The sequence below is a fragment of the Notolabrus celidotus genome, chromosome 18 (assembly GCF_009762535.1).
Source record: "Notolabrus celidotus isolate fNotCel1 chromosome 18, fNotCel1.pri, whole genome shotgun sequence".
In the NCBI taxonomy this organism is placed as follows: domain Eukaryota; kingdom Metazoa; phylum Chordata; class Actinopteri; order Labriformes; family Labridae; genus Notolabrus; species Notolabrus celidotus.
Genome location: NC_048289.1, coordinates 20941626 through 20966823, shown reverse-complemented (window position 1 = coordinate 20966823; position 25198 = coordinate 20941626). Strand labels below are relative to the sequence as shown.

The window sequence follows — 25198 nt, the reverse complement described above, 5'->3', positions numbered from 1 at the left end:
TCCAGCCATCCAACAGTTGTTGAGATGTTCCAGTTTTGAGCAAAGTTTAGGACAGACCAAAAGGTCAGTTAACTTTTTCATCCCTGCAGCCACACAGCTGCCTAATAATGTAAAAAGTTTACAATATATAGGAATCTAAATGGTAATGGTCTTTGAGGGCTGGATAAAGATAACTTAACCCTCTTACGTGCCAAATAATTCTGTTAAAGTATATTTTTCTGGCAATTTCAAGCTGTGTTTTAAATATGTTATTAGACAGTTTAGGTTCGGGAAGAGCTTGATGCCTTTTCTTGGTGTTCATGTTTTAAAATGAATACCCATTAAAACTGTCTGAGTTGCTTTCCTTAAACATTTATTTTATTTTCAAAAATAAAACCCTAACAACAAAAGGAAATGTATGGTAGGAAACTCACCTTTGTTTATTGTACACTATAAATTCAAATGCCACTTGAAAATGACATTCCTATCTGTTTGTCTGCATTGACTCTCATTGTTATTGCTCACAGACACGAGGCAGAATACGCTGTTTACCTTTCACTGGGTAAACACTTTAGGATGGCCTCACCTGCTAAATTCACATCACCCTCTCAGGGAAGAGTGTGGTTATGGGACCTTTTATTTGAATGGAAATTATCAAACCTGAAAAAAGAACTGCAAACATTGCTGTGAATATAGAGGCCTGGTAGAAATATGGGCTGCAGAAAGTGTTTTCCTGAAAAAATTGAGGCCTGCTTCAGGTTTTTGTGAAATATGTCTTGTGGAGCCAATATGATTTATCTTATGCTGCCTTCAAATGGAACTCGTACTGTCGGGAAGTCATAGTGTTAAATCGTGAACATGAAAGGCTTGGTAACAGAATGGGGACACTGTTGTATGGGCTAACTTGAACACATAGCAAAAATATAACATTAACATTACATCTTTGTGACAAAAGTAAGGTTGTTGTAATACACCTCTTCCCCGTAGCAGTATCACTAAAAGTGTTTTAAAACTACGAAGTTGTTGCTGATTCAGCTCCCGCCCTACAACTTTTCCTTGCATGTTTCCCTCTGCTGTCTGATTATCATGAGTCCCGTTTCCCTCGGCTGTCCTATGTAGTGAAGGCGCTAAAAAATGCCCATAAAACAACTTGATAATTTTCAAGCTTCCATTACACATTAGCTAATGTTAGAAAAAAACACCTCTTAGCTAACATAACAGTGAACAGACAATTCATACCTTTCCCAACAGGCAGCATTCATCAACTACTTAACACATAGTACCATAAGCTAATGTGGGCTTTCCACTGCAACTATCAAATAAGATAAGATAAGATAAGATAAGATAATACTTTATTTGTCCCACAACAGGGAAATTCATAGAGTTACAGCAGCAAACAAGGTGTACAGTACAAGAATTTAACAAAAATATATATAGAAAAAAAATGTTCATCAGAGACGACAGATTGGCCATAATTCTCCTGTAAGCCACCACCTCCACAGGGTCCAGGATTGAGCTGGCCTTCCTCACCACTTAGTTAAGTCTTGCTTTCCTGCATCCTGTCCGCCCACAGCAGGTGAAATCCTTCCAATGTGGCGTTCGTGTCCGGCGTTAGCTCTGTTAGCATGATGCTACTCTGCCAGTATTCCCTCTGGTGCTGGGTTAGCTCATCCACCTTATCGTAGATAGATCTTACATTCCTCATAACAATGGTAAATCTAATTTTTTTTGAATTAGCTATTGTTAGATGTTGCTATGGGTGGGTAGTTGAATGATAGAATTATCACTAGTGTTACAGGCATAGACTGTAAAAAGAAATTGACGTCGTCTTGCTTGGCTCGAAGTGAGGCCGCCGCAAAGAGCTGCTCCCCCTGGTGGCTGGCTGCAGTATAGGTCAGAAACTCTGTCTCCCCCATTCATTTGAATTGGGCTGCGGTCAAACTTTTAAAAAATACACGTCGTACGAATGTTTCTCACATCCGTATGCTGTGGTGATATGTTGTTATTATTTTACTGTTTTGTGTTTAATGCCTCTTTTTTCTGAAAAGTTTATTTTACGTTAGAGGTTAAAAAACGGGGTTTTACTTACGGATTCACTTTGATTGACAGACGTAGAGAGAAACTCTGTAGGACCTCAGGATGGTAAGCTGTAGGGCGGAGCTCGTTACTGTTAAGACACACAAATTCCTTACTGCGCAGACTCTGGCAGCAGAAAATGCATTATCTTTTTAGATGTGCATCAAGGAGGCAGTAATAATAATCAGATTAGCTATGAATACTATTACAACATAGTAACAGATTTCAGGCCTGGCATCAAAGGACGATGGTTTCTTTGTGAATGTGGTGCATCGTTGACCTGCTCTTAACTCAGCCTGACCAAACATGGACATAGTTCTCATGTCCAGTTTCAAAAGGTGTAATAATAATGTAAGGTGCTCAGGTTCAACCTGGCATTGATAGATTCTTTGCTTTAGGCCATGAATCACTCACTGTTGAAACAGCAGGGCAGGTAATGTACAATTAGGCTGGGCAGCTTTAAAAACTTCAAGGACATGCTCTTGCCTGAGGAGAATCTGCTTCTTTCACTGTCTTCTGAATGTTTGATTTTAATGTTGGACACGACGGGGCGGCTTTTTCGTCTTTGACTCGACTGTCCCAGAGCTGCATGTGTAGAGGAGCAGGGAGAGCCGAGAGTCTCCTCTCTGTATTAACTGTCAGAGCAAGAAGGAGGTGTCAAGGACATGCTTTGGAGGGACTGTGATTTTGTCTGTGAACAAGCTGTATTTAGCATGTGAGGCATGTGGTGGATACAGTATTTGTGTTTGTGTGTGTGTGTGGGAAGGAGACTGTTAATTTGTGGAGTTGGCAGCATAATGGATACAGACTGCAAAGTCATATTGAGATGACCTTAATCAAGGAAATCATATAGAAGGGATAGGGCGAAGAGCTAAATCGCTAATAGCTTTTTTCTCAGTTGAAAGAACCCCGACAGATTCTCATTTATGCGTGATGTAGTCCTTTCCTAAAGCCATAACGTGACATCTCAATGTGGCTCCCTGTTTTACTGTAATATCCCACTGCCACTGCAGGAGATTAGCATTATCAGCAGCCACAACAACCCAATTTGTTCTCATTGCCACAGCAGACGGGGGAAATTAAATGTAATCATCCAGCTAGCATATTTAACTTAGCTACCCCCTGTGAGCCGTCTCATGCAGATCCCCTCGGTATTGCAACTGGGCTGGTTAACATTGTTATCTTCTCCTAACCATGCTGCTGATTTTTAAACTTCTGTGTCTGACAGTTTAAATAGAGCTGTGTGGCTTCATTAGAGATGGCATTTTAGTGTAATAGTTTAAACAGCAGGAAAAGCTGTTTAAAATTTGGAGAAGCAGCTAATATATAAATGGTCACAGGCAGGAATAGATTTGGTAAAATGATATTGTAATCGTTTGCTGATCATCACATGCTGACAGTGCACTCAAACGGTTACACAGCTGCTCAGTATGACAAGAGTCTACTCAGTTTTTAGCTGCAGATTGGTCCAGTTTGAGGAAAGGAATGTCTTGTTTTTGTACTTGTCTTAATTCAAACCAAGCAGGAACCTCCAGTGTTGAAAAACAAATCCAATGCAGAAGTGCAAAAACACAGGAGGTACTCAAGTTTCCACTCAAGGCTGGTTGCAAAGGTTAAGGACTCCCCATTATGTCCTGTTTTAAAATGCGCATTTAAACAGCAACGTTTGACTTCTCTGGCCACGGCTTCAGCTTGTTTAGTAAACACAGAGCCTGATTTCAGCAAAAACAACTGTTTTACGGCAGCTACGGCAGCACTTTAGGAACACGTTATTCAACCGAAAACGAAAGCACAACAAACACAGAACCATCTGCGACACCTGCGACATGTCAGTTAAAAAAAGTAATGTCTGGGAGTACTTTGAAAAAACGATGACGTTAATGTGCAGTGCAAGATATGTGGCGTTAAACTTACATACCATAGAAATACCAGTTTGATGCTTAACCACATACGCTTAAAGCACAAGGAGAAAACAGCGGAGACAGACAACACAGAGTCTCGCATCACGTCTTTTGCTCGCCCTGTTAACACACGTCGTGATGAAACCAGAGCGGAGAAGATTAGCCTGATAATAACCAAAATGGTAACTGGAGATATGCTCCCGTTAAGTTTTGTGGAAGGAGAAGGCTTCAAAGAGCTGAACGCATTAGTCCAGCCGGAGTACAAGCTACCATCACGGAGAACAACAACTACGAGAGTGGAAAAGATGTCTGAAGAAAAGGCAGCAGAACTTACTACAATTCTGGTCTGGTAGGTCCGTGTCCAATGGACTTTTATTTATTTATTTTTGTTTACGGTTAAAAAAAAATTAATAATTGTGAGTACTCGAGTAAATGTTCATTAGGAAATTCGAGTAATCGATTACAAGGATTACGGTTAATTCCCATCCCTACTAAGGCTGAGATTTGTGTATTAATTTGCATAATTAGTGACGTGACTAAGTTCACTTAAAGATGGTCATGTTGTAGTTGTTTGCCTGTAGGCTTGGATTTGTTTAGTGATTTTGACAGTTGGTCCAGGAAAAGTTTTACCACCACGAGCTAACATCGGACTTCCACCAGATCTATGTCTCCCACCTGCTGCGGTTCAGCTCCATGCTCTCTCGTCCGTCAATACCCACTGGTTGCGTTTTCGAAACACAGCACGGAGCAGGAACGCCGGACAGCTGGAGTCATGTGACCAAGGTTTTCCCGCAGTAATTACTGCATCAATGAATATCATACTCCTCTTCTCATCCATGTCGTCTTTATTGGCTTCTGAAAACCTCTGACCGGATGACTCCAAGCCTTGCTTCGACAGTTTGTAGTTGTAGTTTAGTGAAAAATGATCTGGCGATAAAACAGAGCGTTTTATTCTGAAAATTAACAGGATGTTTTAGTTTTGTATTGGTACCTGACTTCCTGTCCTGCTCGATCTTCTCTGTTGAGATTTATGCGTCATGATCTGGTATCCTGCAAAAATAGAAGTACTGCGTATCTGACCCGGAGGGCTCTGGCGTGCCGGATCAGAGACGCAGCCAGAGCCCTCCGGAGCGGATCCAGTGGAAGTTAACACATTGACTAGAATAGAAACCTATCTACTGTGGTGCTGTGATGGATCGGAGACAGTAGAGTTTGGCCGTAAGTAGGCAAGACCATGGATTGTAGACTACTTGTAAAATATATTAATCTAGCAACACCCTCCCTTCCAAAAAGCAACACATAGATGCCTACAAAAGTGGACAAAATAGATTCAGCAGTAGAGGTGGTGGCTCATAGATTAACATGAAAAACATGCTTACAACCGCTGCATGCAGAAAAAGTAGATAAGATAGATTGAAATAAGTAAAACTGAAAAGTTTCACTATCAGAATACTTAACTTGTGCCTGTAATAACTGATTCATGAAGAAAGCAGGTATATTAAATAGGCAAAACTGCCTGCATGGTTCTTTTATTCTTAAGGGCAACAAAATCCGTTCGTTAGAGTCTATTGGAGCTGAATAATTTTTTTTTTGTCTCCACTACACTCCATATTGATTTTAGTTTCCAGCACTGGATAAGTATGCGAACAACAAACAAGATTTTATTTCATTCATCTATTTGCGTATGCTGTTAAGTTTTTGTGTCTGCAGATCAATATCTTTAAGTCCAGCTACTTTATGGTGAAATACCACGCTGGAACAGAGTGTTTTTGTTTTTGTGGAGCCACATGCTTCAGCTTCTTTCATTATGGGGTGTTTTTTTCTCTGCTACTATTGTATTCCGAAGCAGCATGGCTCAACACATCGAAAGACGGCCCTGCATAAGCTGCAAGCTCCCTGGGGCTTCTGTGTGGAGCTCAACCTGAAGGCTCGCCTCTTCTCTTTCTGCTTCTTTGTTTTGCAAATGTTTGGGTGGGGAGGGAGGGAGGGAGGGCTGAAGGAGGGAGCGATAAGATGCTGCAGAGACTTCAGGGTTCTGCTTGGCTCAGCAGCGAGGTCCAACCGAATCCATTTTTTCTGCATCTGCACCATCCTCCTCCTCCTCCTCCTCCACTGCCACCACCTCCTCCTCCTCCTCTCCAATTACTGCATCTTGCAGAGCATGCAACGCCTCGATTCAAAATTCAGTCGGCTACAGCAGTGTGAGCGTCGACCACTGTTTGATGTGTCTCTTCATCAGTGATTGGAGACCACAACTAAAGGGCTCCTGAGAATGAAAAATAGGTTCATTTCTGTGATGCAACTTCCTGAAATGTGATCTTATTAGCCAAAGGCAGCAGCTCGGGATAAAATTAAAGCTTCCTTCCAGGCAGTCTTGGTGATTTCAAACCCTTGATTCAAGTTAAAAAAATGCTTCTTTCACTTTAACTACTCATTAATCTTGCTATGACTTGAAATAAAGGGTCTTCATCTGATAGTTAAACCGTCTGCATTATCCTGATCATTTCTGCATTTCAGCAGAGTGCAAATATCTCACATGGATGCACAGTTTGCAGTTGGCTACTCCGTGGCTAAGGCTCAAGATTTGCCTTTCAGCGTGCAGAGACAGCTGCACATTGTGCCCCGCGCTGTACTGCAATGCAGGCAGGCATCTTACCTTGTGAAACAACATGTGTCCTTCGCCTGCAGGCCCCCGAGCACTCCTTCTCGGATGATCAATTTGATCCAGCTCTGTGTTGCTGGGCTGTGACTTAATCCCATAATGCTCTGGTGTTTTGTTGCAATCGGGACAACCTGCATTTTTCTACGTGGGTTTCTTATTTTTCTTTAAATCGTCCTGAAAAACCGTATGCTTCTGACATTTACAGTGCATGTAATCAACTCAAACTGCCTGTAATACAAGCCTTGATCGTGTCGGAGCAAATAGGGTGAAAGAAATCCTCAGCCTGTCACGGTTCAATTAGAGAAAAACGAGGAGTTGTTTCTTCATACAGACATAGGGACCGCTTCATTGTTATATAGAGGTGTGAAAATACATCCTTGGCTGTTTCTGCATGATTTCAGCCTCATGTTTGAGTGAAAATTCAATGTTTTGCTGCTCTAAAGCCAGCAGGTTCAGGCCGAGAGACTTGCAGCATCATTTTGGATCACTCTAATGCATTTCTAAGTGGTTCAATCTGTGGTGGGCCTGCGCCATTAGTGTCTCTCCCCATTCCTCCATGGTTTTCAAAGACGGCGGTGGGTAACAAACAGTGAGAGACATTACCTCCACCACTCAGGGCCCAGCATGCCAAATCTGGGCACCATAATGACACGGCACAGTCAAGATGCACTCCTGCTGCTCCCCGGTAACTACAGAGACACAGAGGGTGGAAAGTAGATTCAGGAAAACCTCTGCCTGTGTGCCCTTTAGCAGCAATTTTTCGGTAACACCCTAATGCTGAGTCATTAATCACAGAGAGAACATTACTTTACAAATGACAGCTTGAGGAATGACAAGCTGACAATGTCCTGCATATCAGAGATGCAGACACACCTGAGTGATCTGATAGCTTGACACGGCCCCGGAGCAATCAGCTGAGGAAGAGCCTCCCGTTCATTACAGATGTGACCTGGATCATCAGAAAATCCATCAGCCTGTGTTTATCCAGTCACAGCCGGAGTAAATGACTTCATGAAGCTGGAGAAATGACAAGGAGAAAGGAAATGCAAAATGTGCAGATCATCGTTTAACCTCGAACTCATATCCCGCTGCTTCAGTGATGTCTCAACTGCAAATATCACCTTCAGAATACCAATAAGGGATATCTCTGAAGATGAAGCGTGCAGTTTATTGCCTCCAGAGAGAGGGCTTTCATGTGAAAAGCACAGCTTCAACTGAAATTATTGAAATATGTTTGTGTCTGCGTGAGTCAGAGTTCAGTCATGTTGGTTTTTGGAGATGGTAAACATACCAAGCTGTTGGGCCTGTTGAGAGAAATCTGTCTAGACATCTGGATCCAGATCGGCATCAAAATAAATAAAGTGACTGATGCTGATATGCTGACAGGATTTTAGAGAGTTCATCCTAAAAGAAAATGAGGGCTCTGTACAGACCTGATGACATAATAGGCGTGCACTCGCAGTTCGGCAACAGAAGTGGAGGACAATAGATAGATACATATTAAAAAAAGGGAGTACTTACTGTTAAAAGCGTGCTAACTTGTAAGTAAGTAAGATTTATTTATAGAGCACCTCTGAAGAACAGAGGTCACAAGGTTCTTTACAACAACAACAATAGAAAAACATTAAAAGGCAAACATGACATAAAAACAGACGGATTAAACAAAGGCAAGTCTAAAAAGATAGGTCTTCAACTGCTTTTTGAACCTGTCAACAGTGTCCACAGTTCTCAGTTCCACAGGGAGACTGTTCCAGAGTTTGGGACCAACAACCAGGAAAGCAGAGTCCCCTTTAGTTTTTAACCTGGTACAAGACACAACCAATAAATCCTGATCAGAGGACCTCAGAGTCCTGCTGGAGTTATAAGGCTTCAGCAGCTCCCTAATGTAATCTGGAGCCTGACCATTGAGCGCTCTGTACACAACAACAAGAATTTTAAACTGGATCCTACATTTAATCTCCTGGATGATTTGGTCAACAGTTTAGCAGCAGCATTTTGGACCACTTGTAGGTGGTTCAAGGATGCATTGCTAAGACATGTAAAGAGAGAATTATAATAATAAGCGAGATGACACAAAAGCATGTATAATCATTTCCAGCTCAGCTGTGGACACAAAAGGTCTGAGTTTGGCGATATTTCTTAAGTGATAAAAAGAAGAACGTAGCAAACTATTCACATGCTGGTCCAGGCTAAGGGCCTGGCCCATTTGGACCCCTAGATTGGGGTAAGGGTTTTGAGTTGTGTAAAACCAAAAGTAATGCTGTGTCATCCCTCCCTAGTATGTTGTCCTGACCTAAACCATTAAGTGCTTTGCCAACACCATATCAAAGACTTTTTCTCACCAACTGTTATTAACATCAAGGTAAAGAAACAACACTTTACCTTTATTCACTCTGTGCTGTAAACTAACCAGGTGTTGTTGACTGTATCTTTACATATGCTGTACAGACATGAGAGTGTTATCAGTATGTGACTCTGCAAGAAGGCAAATCCCTTTTTATCAAACCAAAACGTCAACTTTTACTTGTAGTCAGGATATCAGATTGTGTAGATACAGCACTGAATCAACCAAAATGTATCATCTTTGTGATTTAGATAAGAAATGTGATGTTCTGTGGACAGACAGGAGCTTATCGTCACATCAGCTTTAGACGACTGATTGTTATCTGATATATAATATCCAAGCGTGTGTGTGTGTGTGTGTGTGTGTGTGTGTGTGTGTGTGTGTGTGTGTGTGTGTGTGTGTGTGTGTGTGTGTGTGTGTGTGTGTGTGTGTGTGTGTTCTGGCCTGTTTGTGGAGGTGTTATAAAGGCCTTTCCTTTCAATCCTTGACATCTGACTTGATTTGATTTTAAATGTTTCCTCGGTTTCCAGCACCTTCTTTTGGAGTGCTGGAGCAGGTGTGTGTGTGTGTGTGTGTGGGGTTGTCCTTTAGGAGCCAGTCTGTACCTATCCTGTCACATTACAGGGACACACGAGCTGCAGTGATGGAGGGAGTGAGCTGCGTGCACGTGATGGATCGTTGCAGCAGGGCGAGCAGATGCAGATTTCTCTGTGACATTTCTTTTTCTCTGCAAGCGTCTCCCGGCTCGATGAAGTGAGGTCGAGCCCCGGTGGCTCTCTCTGCTCAAATACTCAGAGCTGAACAAGCTTCTTTTTAAAAAACCCTGGCCAGGATTTTTCTTTTTTTTCTTTCTTTTATAAACATTCTTTGTTGAAGGATTCTCCCTTCATTTCGGATGACAGCTTTGTTTGTGTTCCATGTGAGACGGGTCATGGATTCAGGGCGACACTGATGAATTGAACCTGACCTTCACAGATAGCCTACCACTACTTTTATTTTTAAGAAATACTTATTTGGGTTTCATGTTACCATAGCCTGGTCTTCTTACTTATCATCTGGTTGTGTTAAATACTTGACTCTGATTAGTCAAAACCCCCTAACAACTTTAATGTATTCTGAACAGCAAGAGCAACGCCAGGGACAACCAGATCACACACAACATATCAAATCAGTTCACGGAAGGGAGTCCGGCGGCACATTTGTTATGTTTATGATTTTGTCTTTTCCTGTTGACAATAGGGATGCAACGATTAGAGATTTTGGTGGTACGATTATTGTGAGAGAAATAATCACGGTTTCACGATTATCCCGATTATTATGCATTATGTTTTATTTTCGGACACAGGTGTCAGAGGGACGACCTCACCTGTAGAGATTAAAATAGACGCACTTAGTGGAATGTTTATTTAGTCCCTTTTTCTTCTTTTTCTTCACTGGGCAGATTTTAATAAAACGCCGCCAAGAAGTTTTTTGGGGTTAAAGTTATATTTTTGGGCTTTTTTGCCTTTATTGGATAGGACAGCTGAAGAGAGACAGGAAATGTGGGGAGCAGAGCGTGGGGGAAGACATGCAGTAAATGGTTGACCGGCCGGGAGTCGAACCAGCGACCTCTGCGACAAGGACTCCAGCCTCTATACGTAGGACGCTTAGACCGCTAGGCCACCAGGGCCCCAAGAAGTCGTTTTAAGGTTGCAGTTAAAACTGAAAACAGTGTTCTTCATGAAAACACCATCTGACTCTGGCAGGATTTGGGGCGGTACAGAAATGGGCGGAGGACGCTGTCTCGCACCTTTAAGGGCTGAGAAACTCTGCACAGGTGTCATTCATTTTTCGTTTACAAGTTGCGCCAGGCGTAATGTACCGGCCCCTTTTTTGGCAGAGACATTAGAAAAACTATGTGTAATGGAGCCTTCACGATTAGATTAACTGTGACACTTTTAAGCGGTTAGTCCCGACTAGGGGTGGGAATCAAAAAACGGATCCGACTTAGAGCTGGTTCCAATAGATCAATTCCATCGGAATTGTACACCTCAAATGTTATCGATTCGTCTTAAAGATTATTTTCCAAACACGTCACGTCACGTCACGTCACGTCACGTCACGTCACGTCACGTCACGTCACGTCACGTCATGTCACGTCACGTCACGTCACGTCACGTCGTTGTACGTTGCATTACGTCACACACTCTGCGATGCAGAACTCCTTCAACCACGAGGAAACATTGGAGAGGAAGGCGTTTTTCCTCTCCAAATTCAAAGTCTTTTCCTCCAGGCTCCAGGGGCTATGTTTGGACTCACACGGCCGAAAATGAGGCACCAAGAGCGGGTAAAATACCTCCGCGAAGACCCCAGGAGGAAAAGCGTTTTTTCCTCTCCAAATTCAAAGTCTTTTCATCCAGACTCGAGGAGCCAACTCCGGACTCACGCAGCCAAGAATGAAGTGAACCTATTGTTCAGTATGTTCAAGTCGAATATGTTCATGTTCAGTCTTGTGCAGACATCATTTGGAAAAAATTAAATGGTTCCTTTTGGTGTGGAAGACCATGTAGAACTACTTTTTTCCCCTCAAAAAAAATATTCAGGAATTGTTAGGAGAATTGATAAGGAATTGGATTGATGAGCAGAATCAACAATGGCATTGACATTGATAATATCTTATCAATTCCCACCCCTAGTCCCGATATCCCTAGTTGACAATGTGGCAAAAACATGAAGTTCTGATTTCAGATATTTTCAATATTAATCTCAATTTATTTGGACGGCACAAAATGTTATATAGGTGGTTCAAGGCTGACCAGTAACCAGCCAAGAATAGACAGCGAGAAATGAGTGCAGAATCTAGCCAGGGATGTTGAAACACACAAGAATCTGAGTGGAAGAGACATCAACCAAATTGAAGAAAACAAACACGAAGCAACCAAAAAAACACATCAGAGGATGGGCTTTGGCAGTTCGACAGAACTGGTTTAGTGAAAAGAAAATGCCAATATAAAAGTAATAGGGAAGACAACTTGTATAGGTGCTGCTGTTATTTTCTGCAACCGTCAGAGCTCTGCCTATTTTTGCTGTTCTAGTCTGCAGATGGCTAGTTATGCTGTTCTTTGATTGGCCAGGAAAGCCAATAGTCAGTGCTCCGTGGGTGCACACAAAGTGACATTGGGGTCGGATGGTTCAGGGTTATCTGTGGTATTTATGTCACCAGCAGACAGGCCCTTGGTCTAGTTGAGATAGACGTTAACTCGGAGGAGAGGAGTCAGGCTGGCGGCCAAACGCTGTCAGCTTAATACCAGCGAGCGGCCCAGGAGGAGCAGCCACAGCATCTGGATAGTCAAGCTCCATTAGCCTCCAGGCTGTGTTTTACACCGGCTGCATTACAGCCCTGTTGACAAATGGCAGAGGAGGTGGTGTGCGTGCTATGAATCACATAACTCAAGGGACCTCCACCATGAATATCATACCCCTGTGCGCCATGATCTTTCTCCCCTCCCTTGCTGTTGTCTGGGCTTGTAGCAGCCGCCTAGCTTGGACTCAGTGGGACAGCATTAACTCTCAACCTTGGTGAAGGACTAAAAAAGCAGCCTCAGCCTGGTGTCCTTGCCATCACACTGCTGCTGGGAGAAGATAAGCACTGCAGCCTTTAGGACATGCTGTTAGACTCCTGTCCCGTCAGGCCCTGCAGCAAAGCCAGCTGGGTAATCGCAGAAGCGCTGAGAATAATTAATTAAGCGATCGTTACATCTGACGCAGGACATGCTACACTCATATCTTTGATCGAGAGGGCACTCGATTTGGGGTATTTTATGATACTTTTCAGTATCTGATTCAAAGATATAATTATTTTATCTCTGCCTTCCCTGCTGGGTCACCCTGAAAGTCCAGTGTCACAGCTGTAACCTTTGAGATGCCATCTAATGTTCAAAGCCCTTTTATCTCCTTCTTCTCCTGTGATCCTTCAGAGGAATCCTGCAGACTTTAACAGGGGTGTACCTCACGAGGCAGTTCAAATCTGCACACATGCGTAAGAGAGGGTTTAAATCGTTGAGATGAAAAATTAACATTGATACCCTTGTCAAACATCATATGGGTTTATCTGCCTTTGACTTCTCTTATAGGCGTCATTATGTCTCTTTCATCTGTAGCTGAATATAGATGTACAGACATGGTGACAGAAGGTGAGGAGTTTGAGGATGTGTCCTCAGAGAGTCCCACACATTGACGATACCTGGGCAACCCGCCAAAGAATATTTGAAGACCATTTTAACATTTTCTTTTTTTAGCCATCTGAAATTGCCAACTCTCTCTCTCTACTTCTCTGACACATGTCATGAGTAGGGGCCACAATATTTCATCATTCAACATTTCTACTGTAGATCGTCCTTTTGGCTGTTTTTTTGGCGACCCCAACTGTCCCTTGAGATGGTTGAATGTTCCTCACTGCTGGGGAATACACTAATAGGCAAATACAAAAACCAACACCAAAAAAATACTTAATTTAGCTGATGGGTCATGCACTGCTGTAAACAACCTGCTGCCACTGATACCGCTGTTTATCTGGCTTAGTCACCTCAGAGGTTTTGTTGCAACAACGAAAAGTTGAAAAAAGACTATTTTTTTATTTTTGCATTGTGTTATTTAAAATCTAATAACTATTTTCATTTATATTTTTGTAACTATGGATTATAAATGCAATTTTCATTAAAATATTTTTTTTTTTTGGAAGCCACATCGTGACCGATCAGCGTTTCACGACCCCTCCAGGAGGCGCCGGCCCCCACTTTTTGAACCACTCTACCATATTGTGTTGCATTGCTTTCCATCATTTTATATCATATTTTATTGTATCCTTTCATATCATTTCATATGATACAATATTGTATTCTATATTATAGTATCTTATGCTATCGTATCATATCATAATTTTTCGTATCATATTGTATGATATTGTACTCTCATACAATATTTGATTTTAAAATTTCATATCTTAGTTTATCGTGTCCTATCATTTTCTATCCTATAGCATGTTCTATTCTATCACATGGTATCAGATTCTATGGCATTGTATTATATTAAAGCTGCTGTTGGTAGTCACAGAGTAAACATCTGTTCAGAGAGAGGGACTTTGAATGTCAACACTATCCCTTCCAACCAGATTTCCTCTTAGCCCCCCCCCCCCCCCCACACACACACACAGATCCGTGTGCGCAATCATGATAGTGCCAGACTCATAACCAATCGGAGGAAGTAGTAGGGGCCGCCCCTAACCAACCAGAACAGAGGATTAAAGATTAGCTATGATTGGTCCGTGATAACGGGAGAGAGGGGAATAATAACAGTGCTTGATACAAAGGCATTGAAAAATGCAGAGATTTCACAATAGTCTCAAATTACTCCACTTACTGATGAGTACCAATGGGTATTATGACCTTTTCTCCAAACCCAGCAAAAAAAAAACGTTTTTACACCATTCCTACCAACAGCAGCTTTAAATTCTATCGTATCGTGCTCTATCAAATGGTATCTCTTCGTAACATGTCGTAATGTATCGCATTGTTTTCTATTATACTGTATCATATTCTATGGCATTGTTTCATAATGTAACATATTCTCTCTTATTATAACATATCTTATAACACCAGAACTTGAGTGTATGTTACATAGATGTAGTTTTTAAAGATCAAACTGCGATACTGCGTCTAATGTATACTGCACCTGGTCGTTTTCACTGCGACACAGAAAATATTCAATCTCAGGAAACAACTTCAGGAGTGAATGTAAAGTCCTGAAGCCACTCTGTGATGAATTCTTGCTTCTGCCTTTAAAAGCCTTCTGCTGGCTCTTTGGCTCGTCCTTGTGCGGCCTGTAAATTGTTCATTGTGATATATTAAGTAGACAGGTATGTGTACAAGAATTAGGTTTATTTACTGGGTTGAGTTGCAGTGCTATATTTCTCTCTTACCCAGCACAGCACTGAATGATGAAACACACATGGAAAGAGAGAGAGAGAGAGAGAGAGAGAGAGAGAGAGAGAGAGAGAGGCTGCAGTGTGTATTGATGTGAAATGCCCTTGGACTGAAGCCAAGACAGTGAAATGGAATGAAAGGAAAGCAGTCACTCCCCCTGTTAACTCAAGGTTGTACTTTACAGCAGCTATATCTGTCTGCGTTGTCAATGGTACGCTTAGTAAATGTGCTCCGCGTGTCGATAAAAGAACATGTAAATCACATCTCCGTGTTGACTTTGAAGCTCCCCGACAATTTTTTGCTGTATTTTTCCAATTTTGACATGGTATGTCACAGCTTTTTACAACTTTGCATCCTGCAGAAAGCTGGTGTTTTTTGCAGTTTCCTTGTGAACACAGCCACAGACTGAGCCCTTTTTTAGAGATCAGGACCCCCGCCAGCTCATAGAAGTGGCAGTGGATCATCCTCGGTTAATAGGCGCTAGTAATCCTCTGTGAATGTCTTATGTTGTCCCGAGAGAGGAGCGAGACTAAGGCGTGTGTTGGCAATCAGTGTGCATTAAGGGCTGACAGTTTAACTGCTGCCATATCTGTCACAAACCAAACAACTGTTTGTGTACTAAATGAAAAATGAAAACTGTTTTTATACATCTCTAACAAATTCTTTCTTTCTTTCTTTCTTTCTTTCTTTCTTTCTTTCTTTCTTTCTTTCTTTCTTTCTCCCTTACTGCTGCTGTCATCACGACAGGAAGTTGAGGTGAGTGTCTTCTTTGTATGGTCTTTTTCCTATTTTGACATCTGTTTAGGGTGTAGGTGTCAAATGCAGTGTGAGCTCGTTTGACTAAAGCACAAATATAAAAACAACCTCTTTGTTTAGTCATTTATATTGACTCAGAGGTGAAAACAGAGGACTCATTAATTAAGAACATGTACTCATTTCTTAAGGTGTTAAGCCTTCGTCTTTAATAGAACAAAAGCATAGACATAAACACACTCAATAAACAAGTAGTAAGAAACCAGACATGCAGAGAAAAGAAGACTAATTAAAAACAAATTATATTCAGATGAAAAATCAAGATCTTTATTTGTGACACGCTCTTAAGCATAACCTTGAAAAAAGCACTAATATTATAAAGATAATAAAATACAAAAAATGTAAAAAGCTATAGAAAATAAGGAAATGTTTGTGTGTAAAGTATTAAACAGTCAAAGTGAGTAGTTTGGTTATATTAGTTTTAGACAACCTCAAACATGAAGCCAATGCACAAGTGCCATAAACTGCAATTCCTTAGTTGTCCACTAGAGGCTGTCTCCAATAGCCAAGGAAACCCCATTATGTTTCATATTAAAATAAAGTGGCAACTTCTGATGTTGAAATATTGAACCAGTGCGGGTGATCTGAAAACTGCAGTTCCTTGAGTGTCCACTGGAGTTTGGCTCCAAAAGCCTAGGAGACCCCATTAACACCCATGTTTAATGCCCAACAAAAAATGGTTCCAGACTGAATTTCCAATTCTCTATTTGTACACGCTGCTCAGGGAGTTAATCTTTTTTTTTACTCTCTAGTTTTGAAGATTTTAAGTGCACAAGTTTTGCATTTTAGGCATAATTAGGGGTGCGAATTGACTGAGAGGTGTTCGCCAGGGGTCTCTTTGCCTATTGCAGAATCAACTGAAAGTCAGGTTCAGAGCTCTGCTTTAGAAACCAATGGGTGATGTCACTGAGACTTTCCTTACATAGCAAAATTGGTCTGGCTCGGTTCTGGCCCACAATACACTTAGACTCGGCCCTCACACAGCAAAGAATGACGGCCCTTAAGTGGCCAAGATATAGTTTGCCAGAGACGACCCACACATGGGCCAGCTTAATCACAAGCTCAACCTTAATCGGCCCAAATGCGGCATGGACAGATCTAGGCCACATAAACCAAGCCACAATCGGGCCAGATGTGGCATGCCATCATATATACAATGCCATCATTGCTAGACCTGGTCCACATCCGGTTGACATACCACTTGCCATGGCAGCAGTCAGCCAGCAGTGCCGGCTTGACGCCAGATCTGACCCAGACCTATCAGACTAATTTTGCTATGTGGGTTGTCTTTGTTATACACATGCTATGGTTAAAATGCCGCCAGATCTGACCCAGACCTATCAGACTAATTTTGCTATGTGGGTTGTCTTTGTTATACACATGCTATGGTTAAAATGCCCATTTTTGAGGCAGAATTAAGCATGATTACAGCGTGGTCCAAAATAATGGTTTTGGTCTTATATACATTATTTCTTTGCTCGGGAAAACAGAACAGGGGTTGGTTTTGTTTTGTTTTTTTTCTAATCTATTTTGATCCCATTTAAGGATTTCATATAGTGAGCTATTAATAAGGGCGTGGCTGATAAGACTGCAAGGTGGCGTGTTCAGGCAGCAACCAAGTTTAATTCGCTCCAGCCCAATTTATTCTCTTTCATGGTTTCTAGATTAGCCAGAAGTGAGCTGCTGACAATATGGCATCTAGGGCATCACTGAGCCTAAATCCATTACGTGTAGTTCTACAGTCTGCAGGTTTAAAATTGTGTTGAATTTTAATGTGTTACATAATAAAAAATTAAATATGACTACAAAAAGGTACATGCACACGTAGAACTTGAAAATTAGCTGCTCACTTGAACAAGTCAGATAATGAATAACTAATAAGGAAGTTATGTATAATGTACATTTTCAATGTGCAGTGATAATAGTTCCATCAATAATATAAAGCCCTAATACTTTTTGAAACAATAACCCCAAACAAACATGTTACAACAAATCTACATGAACAGTCAAATAGAGAATAAGTAGAAGCATGTTTAATACTAATATGAAATGCAGGCGGTTTCATTAAAGGAACATTTTTCAGCTTTTTACACTCACAGTGATCAATTTACTCCATAAAGAACAAGTATAAACTCAAAAATATCCCTCTAACTCCTCACCCTCTGCACAATATTTAAGATGCCTTCGGCTCTACTTGTTCAGCCTGACTTGAGAGCTCGGTCTTGGCGCCCCTGGAGCGGAATAAGACCGAGCTAAAACGAACAGACCTGATCCTCGGGGTCCTCTTTGGGCCCCGTGCCCAGTAGTAACCGCTTTAAAGTTGATCCTCTCCGTCCTGACACTCGCACAGACGGAGAAATGGGTCAGAGCGGATACACAGCAGAGGGACGGTGAATTTTTATCATCGTTACAGCGCAACGCCACGAGGGACTTCATCTAAAAAGTGATGTTGGTTTGCAAATATTCCCTCGGTGCGGGTGCTGGAATGAGATAGTTTGAGGCTTTTATAAGACTTTTAGGCTCACAGATTCTCTTCTTGTCCTCTATACCCAATGCTAGAAACTACATCTATAACTAAACAACATAAAAAGAATGATCATAAAAATTAGGTTTATGTTGAGCTTGTCAAAATAAGAGCTCAAAAGTGTCATGCAAAGATGGGTTCATATCAACAAGGAAATAATGTATCTCCCTTTAGTTTCACAATTTAATCTTCACTTAAATTACAGCATTTAAAAAAATAATCTTCACTCAAGGTCCACTTCCTACTTTTAGACTTCTAACCACGATGCATGGTCCTCATCAGATACTCTGGTACAGGACTCTGACTGAACAGTTTTTGTGTTATTCTGATGAGTTACTCGTAATCCTGGCACGTGCAGAAGAGGGAGCTAAGGGTGCTTGAATGCCAGAGTGCCCCTAATTCAGGTCTTTTTTTAAAAATTAGTGGAATTTTATTCTGAAGGGGCAGGTATAAAGGCTTATTTTGCCCCTATCAAGAAAAAAAAAAGGACATAAATTATGCTATGGATAAAACGAGCTGTCAGCTAATAGATTAAGTTGCATGATAATTCACCTGAGGTCACTGGTGGCTTGTTTTGATGCAGCTGCGACACACAGAGAGATGAGGATTTCCCTACATAAGAGGGAATGTACATTTAAACATGCTGCATGTCATTCTTGAAACAAAAGCCTCTTCACACGCACAGCAAAAAAATGGTTTTGGAGCGTCAAATGAGGACCCACTTACCATAGCAGCTTTTCTGATTTCCTGAGATCACAGCTGAGGGGCTCCACTCTGCTGCACTCTGCACCTTAACTCTTTAGTAAGTGATGTTCAAACTCAGCTATTGTGAATAACTGATATTAGAAACTTTTCTTTATGAAGCTTTAACTCTAGAAATAAACAAGAAGTAAGTCATCAAGCACAGATTCTGGATTAGCACTATAGAGCAAACTTCCTGTGAAAAGAATGGCGTCATTACTGTGCACATTTGTAACACCATGCTGTTTGCTGTTGTATGCTACTTCTTTAGAATACAAGAACTAAAAAAAAGGAAAAAATGCCCATTAAAATTTCCATTAGCACAAAGTGACATCTTCAGATATCTTTTAGTGTTTAACTTAAAGTCCAAATCCCCCAAACTCTTCATATACTATAGTATATGACAAAGAAAAGCAGCTAATCCTTACATTTAAGAATCAGTAACCAGCAAATATCAGATTTTTTTGTTTTAAAAGGAACCATTATTTGATTTCCTTCGACTTACATTGATAATTTAACAAAATAGTATGCAGTTAATTGTTCTTCGATTCCCTTATGATTAATCAACTCATTGTTGTAGTGTTAGTTCCATGTGCCCCCTTTTAATGTTAGGCACCTGCCCCTCTCAAGGTCTCTGAAGATGAAAATCCCTGAAACTGTAATAACATTGAAAACGAAGTAGTTTGGTCGGCCTTGAAATGAAATTGTTTTGTCATCGCCATAATTGAACCAACATTTATCTTTGTATAAAATTAACTTTTATGAACCAGTCAAAGTTCTGTGAGGCTTACTTTTCCTATTATTCCAATAAGTTCAAATTTAAAATGGTTAAATTGCTTTAAAAAGTGAAAAAATTGTATCTACCAAAGTTGCATTTGGAGGAATAGGTTGACATTTTGGTAAATACTGATACCACTCTTATGCTCGTTTGATAAATAGGCTGCTCGGGCTAAAGGACACTTAGCCTAGCTTAGCATAAACCTTGAAAACCAGGGAAATAGTAACTCACCTAGAGCTGTACAAAGGTGGCAAAATCTGCATTCCACCACATCTAAAGCCAACCAACAAGAATCACTGTGTGTAAATAGGGATGCAGTATATTGGATTTTTTTGCCGATATTCGATATGCCGATATTCGATATGCCGATATTTTACAGCTCATTTAGCTGATTACCGATACTGATATTTTTTTCCGTGCACCTAATTGCAGAGATCAATTCTCTTCTGTATTGGAATTAGTGTACAGTTTTATGCTGATACTCTCATCACATTTGTTATGTAATATTCATTTATTGTGCAAAATAAGAAAAATACTTAATATTTAAAACTGCATATTTAATTATTACAATTGCTTTCAAACAAAATTCATACAAAAAGATACTTCCAACTTCAAACTTGGATGATGCTCTCCCTGAGACAATCATAACAAAACCCACAACCAGGGCAAATTTGGCCAATTTCACATTTGACATAGTAAGTAAACCTAACCTCTGTTCACAGGGAACATGTGAAAAGTGCAACTGTACAGCAATAAACCCAAATTAAATAAAATGGTTTACTCTTTGACGGTAAATGTGCCTAAATTAGGTGGTTTTTTGCAGTCTTTATGCTAAGCTAAGCTAATCAGCAGCAGGTTGGAACTATATATCTGTCATACATACGCAAGAGTGGTGTGAATCTTCTCTTGTAACAATTAACAAAAGATGCTTGATCTTCAAACTTGATGATTCATAGTTTCACTTGACATTGAAAGTATTTTAGAAAACACGTTTTTCAAGAAGAATGAGAAGTCATAGAAGTGGTAGATAAATTTAATTCAGAGGGGAACAAACTTTGTATGCAGCAAAGGTATTCAGGGAAAACCTGCCAGTGTCTTACAAATGTCTTTTCCAGACTTTCTGATAAGAGCAGACTGAGTCAGCCTGATCTCCTCAGAGAGCTCACACTGAGTGTGAGGTCTCTCAGGGGCAAAGTCACCTCCAGATTTGATTCTTCAGGAGGGAACAACCAGGAGGATCTTGTGTGATGATCTCAGGCTAGCTCACTGGTCAGGTCTGAAATGTAGCTGTGCAACCGATTTGGTAGTGCACATAAAAGCAAAGATCTTTTCTTAAATACACAGGTACAAATCAAGCATAGTATGACTTTGGAATCAAAAAGCTGCAAAATTTGGACATTTTGCACATCATAGAAATACTGAGGATTTAATGGGGGGGGGGGGGGGGGGGGGGCAGTATTAAAATATTAAACAGAGATAAAAGATCAACTCATTAATAAAGAAAAGGGCAACAGCACAAAAAACCAACAGATAAAGAAAGAAAGGGAAAAGGGGTCCAGGGTGAAATTTGAAACACGACTCAATCTAATCAAACTAATCAATAACAGACAAAACCAAGTAAATAATACATTTGGAATGAGTTTACACACATCATTTTGTAAGCTCTGTGTGCTATTATTTGTGTCAAAGACTATCGTAAATCAAATTAATTCAGTTCTTTGTATCATTAAAGATGTTTTTAGAAGTACAATTGAATGTCATCAGCAAAAGGACACTTTAAAGAGAAAATTGCTTGAGAGGGTATAAATCAATTTCTTTAGTTGACATTTGATCATCTTTTGGTGATTTTGAAAGCACTTGGTAACATTCAGAATTCTCTTTAAATGCTCAAAGCAAAAATATTATGCTGATTTACAACCCAAAGTCTTCAGTGTTGTCCCTGTCTGGATTTTTTTTTTTGACACATGTTGCTGGCATAACATTTCCCATGAGCACTGATGTTTTACAATGCAGTGACATTCCCATTTCAACATTTGATATGTCCTCATTGCACCTTATTTTTTTTAATCAAATGTAACATTTAAATCCCATCTCTTATGGAAGTGGAGTTGTTATTGATTGAGAATATATAGGGTTTAAAATGCTCAATGAGATGTATAAAATTCAATGTGACTATGGATCCAGCAAAGATTATTAGTTAAATTCTCATTTGTTTTTCTACCACTGTGTTATTTCTTACCCCTCCTGTTATATTGCAGGTCAAATTGACCCTTTTTAAAAGTCTATTTTAGGCAATATATGCCTTCCAAACCAGCTAAATGCAGCATAAAAATCTGGGCAGCGTGTGACAGATTATGTGTCCTGTTAATTTATCAACACAAATTCAAAATGTAAAATAAAATAATCATATATCTATGTCATGTAAAACTATTGTATTTATATTTAGGGCTCTCCAATGTACATTAAAAACATTTTAACATTAATTTTAACGAAAAACGAGTGAGTTATCCCCAATGAACCATGATCTGTGAGGATTAAAGAACACCAATGAACTACATCTTGATTTAAATGGTTAGTAATGGAGTTAAAAATAGATTTAAAAAATGTGTATTGGGGTTTTGACACTTGGATAATTGAATATGCCCCGGGTCAAATCGACCCAGGAGCATTATTGCTGTTCCAGAGAAATTAACATAACAGGAGGGTTAATATCAGTTGTTTAATATAAAACTGATTGTTTAATATATACTTGGATTGCTTAAATTGTATTTTGAATTTACTCTCTTTTATTATGTGTAGTTAAAGTTCATGGATGTTAACGTTCATTATTAATGCTCTTGTAAGTCCATATTTTCTCCACTATGTTGCTTAACTTGAATTATTAAAGCCATTAATGTAAACATCTTCTGTCTCCAGGATGACTACATCAAAAGCGCAGACGAGAACATGGGCTCTGATGAAAGTAAGTCTGACAAAACAAAGATTTGATTTGATTAAAAGGATCTTCTGATGCCTTATGAAGATAGCTTTGTGGTTTTATTCAAAGCTATGTGTTCTCTGCTAAGTGTCAGCCTGAGTGCAGTCACTATGCTTTATGCGAAGGCAGTTTGCAGAGCCTTTCAATATTTAAATGGCTTCTAATGCAAAGACTAAAAAACCTGCTGTGTTTCAGATTCAAACAGCATAATCAATGCTAAGTGCTGCCTGCTTTTATACATCTGCTCTGGACAATGAAATAGTACAGCTCAGCTATTGAAGTGCCTGCTTCTCCTAATTGCAGCAGTTGTCTGAGGTCGTCCAGCGTGTGTTGAGAGCTGGTGCGCGGTGTCACTGCTTGTAGAGGCTGAGAGCGCTGTTGTGAGTCAGGGAAAGGAGAGGCTGAGCCTTCACTTGGATCCATTAGTTTGAAAAGCCGGCTATAATTGCCTTTGTTGCTGAGGGCTCAGCTCAGAACTCCCACAGGGCGCCATTTACCTCCATGGGGTCTGTTTCTTGTTAAAAAAAATCACACTTTCGGAAAAGTCAGCTGTAGAGAAGGAACTGAGACTATGTGAAAATGTTGAACATTATGTTATATCAGTCAAATGGTTCATTTTGAAACAGAAACGTAAATTGATGAAGAAAAGCACCACATTTTGTCGGTTTCAAAGGTCAGTTCACAAAACACATCTATCAATGAAGCTGAGTGTTTCAAATTTTCAATTTGTCTGCTGTATTTCCTTTTTCTTTTGTCCATTTTTTTATCTGGAAGAAAACCTACTGGTCCCAAAGAAGTACAGAGATCTGAAACTTGACTTATGGCTCGTTTCCACCCAGCGGTCTAATATGGATCAGTACAGTTTGGTACGGGTCGGATCAGTAACGCATGGGGGGGTTATGTGTTGTTGGGGTGCCAGACAGAAGGGTGCCAAAAAGTGGGACGGTACGGCTTGGTAATTTGGGGACCTGTCCCGGTTTTAGTCAATGGAAACGCCACAAAATGCGTGCCATACAGAGATGAACCAAACTGAACCGCTTGGTGGAAAAGGGGCTTTAGATATCCTCACAAATTTGAATTTAAGGCCCAGTTGTAGTTTATCCTGAGCAAAGTTAAATTAGGAAGCTAGTTTGGCTAGTTCAAGTTCACTTTAGAGAATGAACTTAGCATTTATTAGTTCAAAAGGTGAGTGTTTTTTACTTTGGGTTCAGAAAAATTCAACTCAATACAGACTTAAAGTCAGACTTAGAAGCATTAGATGTCAAAAAAACACTATTCCAAAGTAAAATTTTAAGTTATAGCCTCTGTACATGGGGCGCATGCTTAAACCGCTAGGCCAATGGTGCCGAGTTGTTTTCTGTTATAATTAATAAGGAAAAATCATGATTCCAACTTGAGATTTGTCATGAATTTTGTTGTACCTCTTCAAAATGTGAAGTGTTGTGTTGCAAAGTATATTCAGGAGGGGCACAATTAAAGCAGGAAGCATTGGAGTCCTTCTACAGAGCAAAAGAAGAGGACATAATGATGCAATAATGTGCAATCTGACATACTTGGAGAATTAGGGGAGATGATTTTAAAACTTCATCTAATTGTGTTTTTGTTGCTCGGTAATCACCATATTAATATACAGGTAAATACTACTTTGATTCAAAATTTTCTTGTGATGTTTGATGTTTCAGGGGGGAAATCCCATATTAAGATTTTATTTACTGAAAATGAACTAAGAGAAGATAGTGATGAAGCAAAATATCAAAGAAATCAACAAACAGGTTATAAAATAGCTCCAGTTTTCAATACATAGCATCACAAGAAGCACAAGTGCAGATAAGAGCGCTGGCATGGTTTTGTGTACAAACTCAAACTTAATCTACAACCAATAACCACATTTATAAACACTAAGATAACTAACAATGTAGTGTATTCCCCATTTTTTAAGTTGTTGAGTATTAAAATACAGTCATTAATATCTAACGTAGTATATTTAATATATATGGCTTGGCTGGATCTCGCTGCATAAGCAGTTGTTGGCTAAAGGTGACTGTTTGACTGCACTGATAATTCAATTAGTCCCCAGTCAGTAGCGCTAGTTCAGGCCGGCTATAACATCAAGCTCGGCCTACAGAACATCAGCTGCTCTTAACATCAGCCCTTATCAGCTGACAGCTCAGCTAATTACATCTATGCATCAATTGGTAAACAGCAAAATGGGCGTTCTAATTAAACTGCTTTAGCCTGCCATCTCTTGCAGCTTCCCCTGCACAGCGCTTGTCATACCAGTGTCATATGAATTGCCACTGATGCCTGCTCTGTTCTGTTCTGTGCCCCTGGGTGTCTTTGCTGCAGCTGCTCTCCCTGCCTCAGCATTTCATGTATGCAGATGAAAGAGAGACAGAGCCATAACGCCAAAAAGTAAAACTTGTTGCACGCAAATAATTAACTA

General features: G+C 40.2%; 1 protein-coding gene across 1 annotated transcript in view; it reads left to right on the top strand.

The window, feature by feature from the left end:
* LOC117829805 (testican-2-like) overlaps positions 1-25198 on the top strand; it is a 98890-nt gene that overhangs the window by 38448 nt on the left and 35244 nt on the right. Inside the window, exons 4-5 of the mRNA XM_034707482.1 lie at positions 15670-15678; positions 22695-22740. Of these exons, the coding sequence (XP_034563373.1) occupies positions 15670-15678; positions 22695-22740 (55 nt within the window). The remainder of the gene's footprint in view (positions 1-15669; positions 15679-22694; positions 22741-25198) is intronic.